The following is a 13,031-nucleotide window of genomic DNA, read 5'->3' as shown; positions in this document are numbered from 1 at the left end:
GTCTTTATATACTGTTAGCCCAGGTCTTCTCTTAGGCAGACATAGTTATGCTTTGCCTCATAACAGGGACATGTTCTGAGAAATGCAGCATTAAATGATTTTGTCATCATTGAATGATGTGTGAACATCATGGAGTGCACATACACAAACCTAGATGGTGTAGCCGACTACACACCTGGGCTCTACGGCAATGGTGGCCAATCTTTTTTTTTTTTTTTTTTTTTTTTGAGATGGAGTCTTGCTCTATTGCATAGGCTGGAGTGCAGTACAGTGATCTTGGCTCACTGCAACGTCTGCCTGCTGGGTTCAAGCGATTCTCCTGCCTCACCCTCCTAGTAGCTGCAATTATAGGTGCCCATCACTACGCTCAGATAATTTTTGTATTTTTAGTAGAGACGGGGGTCTCACCATGTTGGCCAGGCTGGTCTCGAACTCCTGACTTCAAGTGATCCACCTGCTTTGGCCTCTCAAAGTGCTGGGATTACAGGTGTAAGTCACCACACTCAGGCCTCAAGGGTGTCCAATCTTTTGGCTTTCCTGGGCCACACTGGAAGAATAAGAACTGTCTTGGACCACACATAAAATTAACACTAATGATAGCTGATGAGCTTGAAACAATCACACACACAAAAATCTCTTAAGTTTTAAGAAAGTTTACAAATTTGTGTTGGGCCACATTGAAAGCTGTCCTGGGAAGGCCGGGCGCGGTGGCTCAAGCCTGTAATCCCAGCACTTTGGGAGGCCGAGGCGGGTGGATCATGAGGTCAAGAGATCGAGACCATTCTGGTCAACATGGTGAAACCCCGTCTCTACCAAAAATACAAAAAATTAGCTGGGCATGGTGGTGCGTGCCTGTAATCCCAGCTACTCAGGAGGCTGAGGCAGGAGAATTGCCTGAACTCAGGAGGCAGAGGTTGCGGTGAGCCGAGATCGCGCCATTGCACTCCAGCCTGGGTAACAAGAGTGAAACTCCGTCTCAAAAAAAAAAAAGAAAGCTGTCCTGGGCTGCATGCAGCCTTCCGGCCACAGATTTGACAAATTTGCTTTATAGCACAGCCCATTGCTTCTATGCTACAAATCTGTACAGCATGTGACCGTACTGAAGACTGAAGACAACTGCAACACTATGGTATGTATCTGTGTATCTGAGCAGAGCTAGACCTAGGAAAGGTAGCGTAAAAATATGGTATTAGAATCTAATGGGACTACTGTCCTATATTCCATCCATCCTTGACCTAAAAGTCCTTGTGTGGTGCCTGTCTGTAGCTAATTGTTACCATAATCACTCACTGCCCCACTCCGTCTTTCTTTTTAGAGTCTGCAAACTATGGCCACATGCCGGCTGACTGTCAATCAAGTTTTCTTGGAACCCAGTCACACCTCTTCCTTTAAGTTTTGCTTTGGCTGTGGCTGCTTTACATTACAGCAAGAGCGGAGGAGTTGAGGCAGAGACTGCACGGCCCACAAGCCTAAAGTTTTTACTGTCTGAAGCTTTAAGAAAAAGTTTGCCTGCCCAGAACCCCAAGCTCTTATTTTGGAACCCAAAAAATAGATTACTTACAGACACAGCACCAACACCCTCACACAACCTTGTGGGAAAAGCAAAGAGACAGAAATTAGTTGTGGGGACCAAAGCTGGTGAAATCTGTTAACCTGCAAATTCTCTCCTCCAGGTAGAAGTAAATAATCTGCAGACATGCTCCTGGCTGTTGAAGCACTGCAGCACTACCTGGGGAAACTGAGGGGACACCCTCCCCGTAGCTGTGGTCCTCACCTCTGCTCCTCGCCCTCCAGCAGGCGCCTGTAGGTGGCGATCTCGATGTCCAGGCCCAGCTTGGAGTTCATGACCTCCTGGTACTCCCTGATCAGGCAGGCCATGTCCTGCTTGGCCTTCTGCAGGGCGGCCTCCAGCTTGGCCAGCTTGCAGCGGGCATCGGCGAGGGCCGCCTCACCCTGCTACTCAGTCTGGGCCACCGCAGCTTCCAGCTTGGAGTTCTGGGAGGCAAGGGAGGATTATTAAGGGTGTCTGTTCTGGTCTCAGGGTCAGAGGCCAGGTAACCACTGACCGTTGACTAGCAGAGGAAGAAGAGGCCTTATCTATTTGTTAGGCCAGGGGTTGCAAATTAGTGCTCCCAGGAGTGTTTGCATAATGTCTTCAATTTTGGAAATTTAACACAATAATTGAAATTCATGGCTTCTTTCAAAAGCTCAGAGGATCTGGCCACACTGGACCTGCATTTCTTCATGGCCTGCCTCAGTTGGATCTGCCTAGCCCTGGCCTTTGTGCTTTCCAGTTTGCTATAGTCCCTACCATACCCAAGTGCCTTGGGAACAGCTTGCTTGCTTCTCATTTACTCACCACTGTTGATCTCTGAATGTGCGATCACTGATCTAGAACAACAGGCCAGAGAGGTTAATGCATTTCCCAAGTCTCAGGGCAAGCTAGTGGCAGAGCTGGTTTGAGAGCCCAGGTTTCCTGCCCCTTAGACTGGTGCTGTTTCCTCTGGCCCACTCTGCCCTTGGAAGCAGGAACGCCCTTGTCTCCTCATTCCCTCTATACTGCTCCAATGCCTCCATTCAGTGAGAATGGAGAACCTTTTCCATGGAGGAGGCTGTCCTCATGCTTGGCGTTTGCCCGTGTCCCCACACATTGGCAAGGGGTCTAACTCAAATCCCTCTGCTCAAATCCCTCTAACTCAAATCCCTACTCTCTTCCTATACTGAGGGGTGGCCGGGCTCTCATACCTGGCACTTGGCGTTCTCCACCTCGGCCATCAGCCTCTGGATCATGCGGTTCAGCTCGTTGATCTCCTCCTTGGTGTGGTGCAGGGTCTCCCCGTGCCTGATCACCGTGGCCTTCATCTCCTCGCACTGGGGAATGAGAGATGCTCATGGGGCTCTGGGTGGGACCTCCCATCCATTCAGGACACCATGGATGGTTGTGCAGATTGTGCAGTGCTCAGCCTGTGCAACCACATGTGGCAGTCCTGCCCTGCCACTCCAGCCTCAGAGAGACAGCCCTTCTCTTCTCGTCCCTAGGGACCAGCATCCCCAGGAAAGGAAGCCTATTTAATAGATGCCTCACATCCCTCCCACTGCCATGTCTAGCAGGCAGGTGTGCTGCCCCACTCACCTTGCTGCAGTACCAGGACTCGGCTTCAGCCCGGCCGTGGGTGACAATGTCGTTGTACTGGGCCTTGATCTTGGCGGCGACGCAGTCCATGTTCAGGTCCCGGCTGTTGCCCAGCTTGACGACCACGGAGGTGTCTGAGATGTGGGATTGGAGATCGCGGATCTCCTGCAGCAGAGGGGGAGTGGCGAGAGCTTCTCAGACCAGCCCCACTCTTGGTAGCCCATGCTCATCATCGTCTCCTGTTCCCTTTCCCTGCTTCCTCACTGTCTGAAGCCCCACCCTCCCAGTTACAGTCTTCCACGTTAACCCTGGGACCCCCTCAGGACTCCTGAAGCCCAGAATCCTGAGGCCTAGAGGACTCGGAGGTAGAGAGTCCATGTCTGAGGCCCAGTGCCTGATTTCAATCAGGGCCTTCCAGCTTGAAAGTTTGGGTCTAGAACCAGAGTTTGCCGCCTTGTGGCAACTGTCACTTTGGTAACCAGGAGCACTAGCTTGCCTGGGGCATGGGAGTGGCAGGCAGGTCAAGCCATGCTTCCTCACCTGCTCATGGCGAACCTGCCTGGGGCTTCTCCTCTTGCCCTACCATGGGGTTCAGAAGCTGAATGGTAACAAGCCTTTTCCAATGTCTAACTCATATCCTCCTTGCTGCCCCACTGCTCTGCGGCCCGCACCTCCTCGTACAGCTGCCTCAGGAAGTCGATCTCCTGAGTCAGGGCCTCTGTGCTGGCCTCCAGGTCTGATTTGCGCAGGTAGGCACAGTCCATGTTCTAAAGGGGAGAAGGTGGCATAGGAGTTGCCCTGGAGAGACAATGCAGAATGCTTGTCTTTTTTGCTACCAGGGAGGGGTGCCCCATCAGGCTGAGCAGCTTCCCTGGAAACTCTCTGTAGATGCTCAACGCAAAGCCTGGTATCATGCCATGGCGAAATCCCTTATGCCATTAATAGTGGGGTCAACAGCAGGTTTGGGTAAGGGAGGGGGACGCTGAGGTTTGCAGGCACTTCCTCTGGTATCCACTGGGATGATTCCTCTGGAACCCATGTTGTGCACTATCACCAAAACTTAGGTCTAGTATACAATGGGTCAGTTCTAGTGATGGCCCACCCCTCCCCACTCTGAAATCTCATGGAAGATAAATATACATCTGTGGTCAGAAGAGGGCTCAAGGATCAACTCTGTCCCTTCCAAGTCAGTGTGACTCTGACCAGTCCCCTTAGCCTCTGTGCCTCATTTTCTCACAGTAATCTGGCTTTCCTCATATGGAGGTGGCTGAGGGCCTAATCAGGGTCCATGTGACGGCACTTGTACAGAGTCAAGTCTAAGAGGCCAGGGATGATGGTCACTGTCCCCGCCTGTTTCCAAGCTGTTGCTGGCCTGAGGATGCAGCCATTGTCTACCATTCACATGCTCTTTCACTCACAAATACTTATAGGGTGCACACTCTATGCCAGGGCCAAAGGAGGCGAAAAAGCCAGTGGCTGTATGGGGGCAACTTCGGATGCTGGAGAATATTGCCCTGCCTGAAGCAGTGTATTCTGCTGCCAGAGGCACCCAGGGAACACAGGAGCACTGCGGAAAGGAATAGAAAGAAGCTGGGTCGTGTGATTCTAAGGGAGTCCCTCCACCTCTCTGAATTACAGAGAGCCTGATTTTAGCCAAGGCCTCCCAGCTCAAACCTTTGGGTTTAGGACCCTTCTGTCTCTGACCTCAGTTCTGAGATAGGGGACAAGGATTCTGGGATCACTCACCTTCTTCAAGGCCACAAATTCATTCTCAGTGGTGGCCCTTAGTGCCACCTCTTCTTCATAGCTAGGGACAAAATACACAAGGCTCAGATGGGGGAGGAAAAAAATGGGGACGAAGGTACAGGTAAACACGCTCCAGGAACTGGATCTTTTGGAGGTTGTCACAAGAATCAAAAAAGTGTTGGACTGAAGGGAACTTGTCCATCCCTTCGTTGTGGGCATTCAAACCAACCCATGTTACTCAAAGCTCTATTTCAGGGACTCTCACTCCTGATATGGGTCAGGGTGGGGGCCCTGCACATTTTCAAAGACCTCCTCTCTGTTTCTGGGCTGTAACTCCCTTGGTGGAGGGGAGGAACCCTGCCCAGCCCTGGTGCCTTTCCTTTCCCCTCTTTCTAACTTCTTTACTCCTTCCCCACCTACAACATTGAGTAGATGGTCAATAAAATGTTTGACGAATTAACGAAATAAACACATAATGATGAAGCAGCTGGAACAGTTCAGAATCTCCAATGTTTAAACTCCCAGTCTAGAAAAGAAACTCCCCCCACCCCACAGTATTATTGTCACTATTTTCTTCCTGGTGGGAAGTTCCTCTTGTGGTCTAACCCAAATCTATCATATTTTGACTTAATCCCATTTAGTTTCTCCAGACCCTCTTCTCACCGCATTCACTTCTTCTCGTAGCCCTCCAGCACCTCCTGCACGTGGTTGAGCTCCGAGGCCAGCCTCCTGCTGTCGGCCTCCACACACTCGGCCTCCCGCCGCAGAGTCTCGATGTAGCCCTCAAACAGGGGCTCCAGGTTGCTCTGGCAGCACTCGCGGTTCTGGAAGAACTGCAGCTTGGTCTCCAGCAGCTTGTTCTGCTGCTCCAGGAAGCGCACCTGGTGTGGAAGTGGGAGAAAAGTTGGTGGGAGGAGCCAATATCCCCAGCCCTCCTTGGGGAACAGCCAGAGTCAAGACGGAACTAGCAGTGAGATGTGCAGGGGCAAGGGGTAGACCACATGGCCCTTGCTGGCCTCTCCTGCCTGGAAGATGCAGCTGGAGAATCCTTGTTTCATAATTGCTTACTCAGGTCTGAGTGAGGGTCTGTCCAGGTTGGGCCTGGATGGGATGAGTGAGCAACTGAGAGGCCTGGGAGGGACAGATGCTACTGTCAGGCTACGGGGGACAAATGCGGGTAGTGGGTGGCGATAATTAGGGAAGACTTCCTGGAGGAAAGGAATGTAGAGCAGTGTTGGGAGGGATAGAGGAGGGCGAATGTCTTTCACTATAGGCTCCCTCAGGGCAGGGCCTATGGCTTATTTATTGATGTCCTCATAGCCAGCCCTTGGCTTGGTGAACATTTGATTGAATGGGTGGTCAAGGCGGGAAGGGCTTTCTAGCTGGGGAGGTCAAAGAGGCTAGGCTCTTACCAGGCAGGATGCCTGGGGCCTGAAGAGCCATGGGGATGTGTGGGGCACGGTCCTAGGTGGCCTGAACTCTTATGTTGAACACTGTGTCATATGTCTCTGGAGGCCAGGCAGGTAATGTGAATGGGGGGAAGTTTGGAAAACAGGGAGGGTGAGGACCCCCAGCAACGTGAGGCTTGTACGCTTTTCCTGGATTTCACTGAAACTGGAGGAACACATGGCAACAACATTGTGCTGGCCAGAAAGGATGTCAGCAAACAAACTAGGTCCCTTGACTTCCAGTTTTCTACTTCTCATACATTTGAGCTGGAGCTGAGATGTCCTCCTGCCTTTTGCCCTGGGGTTCTTTTCATCCAACTCCATGAGTGCAGCGGGGAATTCCCAGGTTGGAACTTGTAGACGTGGGGAATGGGGACTGTGGATATTACATGGGATATAAAAAAATTTTATTTTGAGACAGGGTTTCACACTGTTGCCAGGCTGGAGTGCAACGGCGCGATCTCGGCTCACTGCAACCTCCGCCTCCTGGGTTGCAGGTAATTCTCCTACCTCAGCCTCCCAAGCAGCTGGGATTACAGGCGCCCACCACCACACCCAACTAATTTTTTGTATTTTTAGTAGAGATGGGGTTTCACTATTTTGGCCAGGCTGGTCTTGAACTCCTGACCTCGTGATCTGCCCGCCTCAGCCTCCCAAAGTGCTGGGATTACAGGCGTGAGCCACCACGCCCGCTACATGGAATAATTTTAGGTGGTCTTGGCTATGGGGTCTCATGGCTGCCTTGGTCCCCATCTTCCCTTTCAGAGTCATGGCCAGCTCACACGCTGTACCACACACAGCCCTGGTGAGGAGGCCACTGGGGTAGAGAAGGGAAGCCTCTGCCCAGTGCCACACAGTACATTAGTATAGGAAATGGGCATGGAGGACAGGCCACCTGCTCTTGGGCCAGCATGCATTCCAGAAGCCATTTCTTGGTCACCTCTCCAGGGTGCAGTGCCTGCTGAGGTGAGCCAGCCCCTGCTAGAGGGAGTGGGGCAGCTGGGGTCCCAAGCTGTGGACCTTCTAGCCCAGGGGCTGGAGAGTTGGAGAGGGCCTGGGATTGGAGCCCTGCCCTGGCACCCACTCTCTGGGGGCCCTTGGGCCAGCCCCTCACCCTCTCCCTGCCTCCTTTCTCTTCTGTGGACACTCAAAGGTGACTTCAGGATTTTGCCATGCTATATGATATTTTACTCATGATTTATCTATAAGTGGATTCAATTAACATTTACATGCATGGGGTTAAAAGCCTGGCCAACATAGTGAAACCCTGTCTCTACTAAAAGTACAAAAAATTAGCCGGGTGTGGGGGCACGTGCCTGTAATCCCAGCTGCTGGGAGGCTGAGATAGGAGAATCGCTTGAACCTGGGAGGCATAGGTTGCAGTGAGCCTAGACAGCGCCATTGCACTCCAGCCTGGGCAACAAGAGTGAAACTCCGTCTCAATTAAAAAAAAAAAGTAACTTGATATTACTACCAGAGATGCAAAACCATCATTACTAGGCATACATAAAGGGAATTATTAAATTGTAGCAGACACAGTTGTCCTAGACAGTTCTGAACCCAAGGCTTGCTCTCTTTATTAGAAGCAGGAGGGAAGCAAGTATTGGAGAGATGCTAAAACATTAGCATCCAGTGAGACTTTTCCCCACCTAATCTTAAGGATTGAAACAGACTTTAAAGCAGATGAATTTTCCCATCAGGTGTTTCACTGTTATTTAATGCTATGGGCCAGCACTGCCTAAAATTGTATAAACTATCAGCCGTCCTCATTCCCATTTCTAGAGAGACCGGCCTGGGAATGCCCATCTCCTCCCAGGATCTCTAGGTTCAGGAAGGGTGTGATCCAGGACACCCACCTTGTCGATGAAGGCCGCAAGCCTGCTGTTGAGGCTCTTGATCTGCTCCTTCTCCCCCTGCTTCACGCACTGCGCATTGGGGTCGATCTCCAGGTTGAGGGGCGTGAGGAGGCTCTCGTTGACCGACACGGTGGTGATGCAGGGGGGGCTGGGCCCGCACACGCCCCCGGAGCGGTAACCGAAGCTGCGCCCGCAGGAGCCGCCGCGGAAGCCCCCGCACACGCTGTGGCTGCCGAAGCCCCCGGCGAGGCCGCGGTAGCAGGAGATGCCGCGGTAGGGGGCGGCGGTGATGCAGCAGCTGCCGGGCCGGGGCCCGCAGGCCGAGATGCAGCCGAAGGCGCGGACCCCGAAGGGGGCGCCGAGGCGGGAGGAGACGTCGGACATGGTGCCGCGGCGACAGGGGCGGGCGGATGGACCCCAGGCCCGCGCCGTGCCTTATACGGCTGCCCGCGGGCCCAGGGAGGGAGCTCGCGGGCCAGGCGTTAACGAGCTTGGAGGGCTCGGTCCTCGGGCCTCGCGGAGCCGGGAATCAAAGCGGGCCGGGCCGCCAGGCCGCCTCCATAAAACGACGTTCGCCTCCTGCCCGCGCTTTATGGGGCCGGGAAGCGCCTGATCAGCTCCGCCGCCCGTGCGCTGCGGGAGTGCGGTTGTAACTCCGCCGCTTGGCCGCCCCTCTGCCGGGACTCCCTCTGCCGGCACTCCCAGCGTTGCCTCGTTGGATCCGGCCCCCACTTGGGTCCCGGTCCCATAGCCCTGGTCCCCCGCCGGCAGGGAAGCTTGGCTTTGGTTATCTGCACATCCCTGCACGGTGTGGGGGGCGAGTGTGTGCGTGCGTGTCGAGAGGGTGGGGCCTCTGAAGTCCCGCAGGTTCACGTCATGACCTTGGGCAGCTGAATAACATTTCTGAGCCTCAGTTTCCTCAATGCAAAATAGCGATAATAATAGTAAGCATTGAGGGCTGTCGCCGGGATCTAATGAGATAATAACCAGAAAGCATTTAGGGCCCTACCTGCCACTTAGTAAGAGCTCTGTAAATGTTTGTTTATCTATTATTTGTTCTATTTATTCTATTGTTAATTTATCATTTATCCTGTGTCCCTTTGGGCAAAAACTTTCTCTTGTCTTCTCTCAGGAATCAGCTCATACCTCCTCTTCTGGCCAAGTGTCCCTCCTTCCTGCACCTCTCTCCACTCTGCTTGGGAGAGGGGGAGGGAGTTGTTTTATGGAGTGCCCACAATGTGCCTAGTACTGTGCTGAGGCCTCTTTATACTATATTGTTTCCTCTAGCTCCCAGGGCACCCTTCTGAGGTGGGTATTATTGTGCCCACCTGATCGGGAAGGTGAGCTCAGGGTGGCCCAGTGACTTAAGGTCATACATAGATGGCTCCATATCCATAGAGGGGCAGAGTTAGAATCTGAGAGGACACCCCTCTTCCAGGCCCTCCTCCACATGGTCTCACCCAGGGTCTGAATCCTTGGGGGCTGAATGAGGGTTGAGTTCTTGTTGACGGCAGGAGCACAGACTGCTGGACTTTGGGCCCTTGGAGAAATTGGTCGATCCAAGGCCTTCCCCTTAACTGAGGCTTGGCCATGGTCACCAACTCTAGAAGGCCATAATCTATTATAAAGGAGGTTAATTATGTGTCCAATTATTGCAGAGGAAACCAGGAGTGTGCACTCAGCAGCCAGCATTAAAGAGAAGCATGCAAATCACCCTCAGCTTCCTTTGCTTTTAAATGTGAGTTATTATTGTGAAAGCAGCAATTAAATCTTAGAACTCCAGAGGTCATCACAGCCAGTCGGGGCTTTGAGCTGCCTGGCATCTCATTTCCAGGGAGTGCCCTATGACCCCTTTTCCTGTCTTTTCTGCACTCTCATGGGCTCGGATTCCTTTGGTCCAGCCTTGGTCTGTTTTGCAGCAGCTTAAGGCCAACCTTAGCTCCGTCCTCTGTAGAAGTTGGAGCCCAACTCCACAGGCTTGTGCTTCTTCCCCAGCTTCAGCTGGGAGTCTGTAAGAATGAAAGAAAGAGGAAAGAAATACAAAAGGTGGCTTGCCAGACAGGTTTATTTTAGAGAAAACAAACATGAGAGGGACATCTGACTGAGTAAGGTCAGAGGCACATTCTTCTTACAGACTAACCGTTTTTTCAGGATTTAGGGTGGGGGAGTTTATTGGAGGCTTGGACTGTTTCTGTGTCTTTGTTGTGCTTATATGGGAGGGAGAGTATGTGTCTGTTTCCATACATCTTTCTGCGGCTGCAGGCATGTCCCCTGAGGCTGCCTTTAGCTTCCCTATCTTAGTGCACCTGAAGGGAAAGGAATGTGCTAATTCAGGACCACTGTTTTACTAGGGCCCATTGTATGAGGGTGAAGTTTGGCAGTTACCCACCAGACTTTCCCCCTACTTCCCTCTGTGCCTGAGCTGTCTTTTCTGTGTTTTACTGTCTAGCTCCCAGGGCGTCCTTCTGAGGTGGGTATTATTGTACCCTTTTTCCTGACTGGGAATGTGTGCTTGTAGTTAGCAGTGACTTCCTTGCGATGCATGAGGCTAGAAAGGGAGCTGGAACTGAGAGCGGCAGTGTTTGTCTGAGATGACAGTGCTCCTGCTCTGTCAGTCACCAGTTGTGTGACTAATGCTTGGCTTCAGGATTATGTATTTTGACTCCAGTTTTCTTTTGGGAATAATTACTATTGAAGGAGTCTTCCCTTGGTGTTTCCCGGACAAGAGGAATTGGACTTAACCTGAAGCGTGGGGGAATTTAAATTAGACGTATGGAGGCACTTACATGATTCTTGCTTGGATCCCTTTCTGGGGTTTTGTGGGTGGATGGATTGGGCGTTCCATGCTATCACAATTGATGAGGATGTTAATAATCAGCCTTTGTCCACTCAGATAATTACGTGCATTTAAAATCCAGAGAAGCAGAAGAGCTGCAGGCTGGGTTGTGCCCGCTAAGAGTACAATGTGAAGGGGCTGGAATGGAGAGGTTTGTCACCTAGATCTCAGTGGTCCTCCACAGCGTTAATGCTCATCCCTGGCCCAGCCTCCGGGAAACATATGCCTGGTGGTCTTTTCATTATTCTTGGAACTCAGGGGAGAGAAATGGGCTGAAGCCCGAGAAATTTCAGAAACAATTAAGGACATACTTCTTCATAGAGTGGGTTGATTGTCACAAGTGCCCGGGAAGAGAAGGGCTTCTTCATTCTCAGCCAGATCTTCTAGAAATCATCCCCCAGCACCCCTTTTATCACCAGTATACCAGCCTATCAGTGAAAAGCTAATGTCCTGTTTGGGTTACCATGCCTCTTCTTTAGCCTTCCAGTGGGTCCCAGGGCAGGAAGCAAACATCTACTGAATACCCATCAGGAACCAGGCTCAGAGCATGAAGGAGAGACTGCCATCCTCAGGCAGCGCAGGCATGCACACAGAGGACCCTGGTGCAAAGCCGCAGGGGGTCTGGCTACAGTGGAGCAATACCATGCCATGGGAGCTTGGGACCAGGGGTCAGCAGGGTCCTTGGAGGAGCTGACACTTTGGTTTGGCCTGAAGAAGGTGAGAAACCTGGAAATGCTGAGATGAGAGAGGGGAGGATTCAGGCGGAGGGAATGGTGTCAGCAACGACAGCAAGCAAGGGAGGCCAGAGGATGTGAAGGGAATAGCAGGTCATCTGCTTTGGCTGAAAAATAGGAGTTGGTGAGGGCAGGGGAGGCCACACGGTGACATGGTGGATTGGCAAGGTGCACTTAGAATGTCAAGCAAAGTGCTAGAGGTGCCATGCTCAGAGGTGTGTGAGTAAATGGGGCATGGGGCTGGTACACAGAGAGTGTATATGTGTGAAAGCGTGTGTGTGCACGCATGTCCGTGTGTGTTCTTCTGGTACCTTTGTTTATTTTGGACACCAGTGTGTCCATTTCAGAAATACATTTCTTCATTCTTCATGGTATAGTGATCAAAAGTATCTCTGGAATCAGACACATCTGAGTTCCGCCACTTACAATGTGGGTGAAAACTTGCACACAACCCCTCTGAGCCTCTGTTTCTTTTGTATGTAGAATTGAGGTAATAGAACTTGCCAGGGTCACGGTAAGGATCAGGCGAGGGGTGTGTAAAGCACTAGCATGCTGCCTGCTGTACAGTAAGTGGTCCGTACATTCTAGCCACTGTTGAGAGCTGTTGTTATTTCACTGCTCTGGTCACCATCCAGACCACCCAGTGAGGATGGCCTGTCCTTGTCCCACCTGGAGTGAGGATGGCCTGTCCTTGTCCCTGGTTGCAGCTCATCTGATGGCCCAAACTGAAAAATTGAGCTTGTGAGCTCAGCTAATGACCTGAAAGGAAGCATCCCAATCCAGCTTCTCCCCAGCTCCACAATCACCTCACAAAGTGTGGAGACTACAGCTAGTGCTCGACTTACGACCACGGTCGGGACCGCGGACCGGTCTTAACATGATTTGGTTGTAAGTTGAGTAGGCTATATGTACAGTTGAAATGGTGCACGTGGAGATGGTAGTGCTGCCGGAAGCTGGTCCACACTGTCATACGCCCAGCTGGGCAACATTTGCGCTGCCAGACGCGGAGCAGTCGTGGCTAGCGATTGTGGTCGTAAAGTCGAATGGTCGTAAGTTGCATAGGTGGTAAGTCGATCAATACCTGTACAGGCTTTGGCTGACCTTGACTCCTGGGCACTGTCAGCCCTCAGCTGTGGAAGAAATGCTGCCAACATTTCAGAATTGCCTGAGTGTAGGATTTTCCAAAGCTCCATCTTGATGATGTTACCCCAGGAGGGAGGAGAAATGACTGAAATTTCCCAAGCCCATAAAGGTGACAATATGGCCTCTCCACATGGG

At 51.9% G+C, this 13,031-nt stretch overlaps 1 protein-coding gene across 1 annotated transcript; it reads right to left on the bottom strand.

The window, feature by feature from the left end:
* Nucleotides 1-990: 990 nt before the first annotated feature.
* On the bottom strand, nt 991-9,204 carry LOC116561500 (keratin, type II cuticular Hb6-like). Its single transcript, XM_032293290.1, is given in 8 exon segments — nt 991-1,589; nt 1,775-1,995; nt 2,746-2,871; nt 3,134-3,298; nt 3,805-3,900; nt 4,880-4,940; nt 5,552-5,760; nt 8,184-9,204. Coding segments are annotated over 8 exon segments (1,431 nt in total). The 5' UTR covers nt 8,568-9,204; the 3' UTR covers nt 991-1,420.
* Nucleotides 9,205-13,031: the final 3,827 nt, after the last annotated feature.

Source organism: Sapajus apella, unplaced genomic scaffold, assembly GCF_009761245.1.
Source record: "Sapajus apella isolate SASKATOON/1434 unplaced genomic scaffold, GSC_monkey_1.0 scaffold2, whole genome shotgun sequence".
In the NCBI taxonomy this organism is placed as follows: domain Eukaryota; kingdom Metazoa; phylum Chordata; class Mammalia; order Primates; family Cebidae; genus Sapajus; species Sapajus apella.
This window is presented reverse-complemented; position numbering and strand designations above follow the sequence as displayed.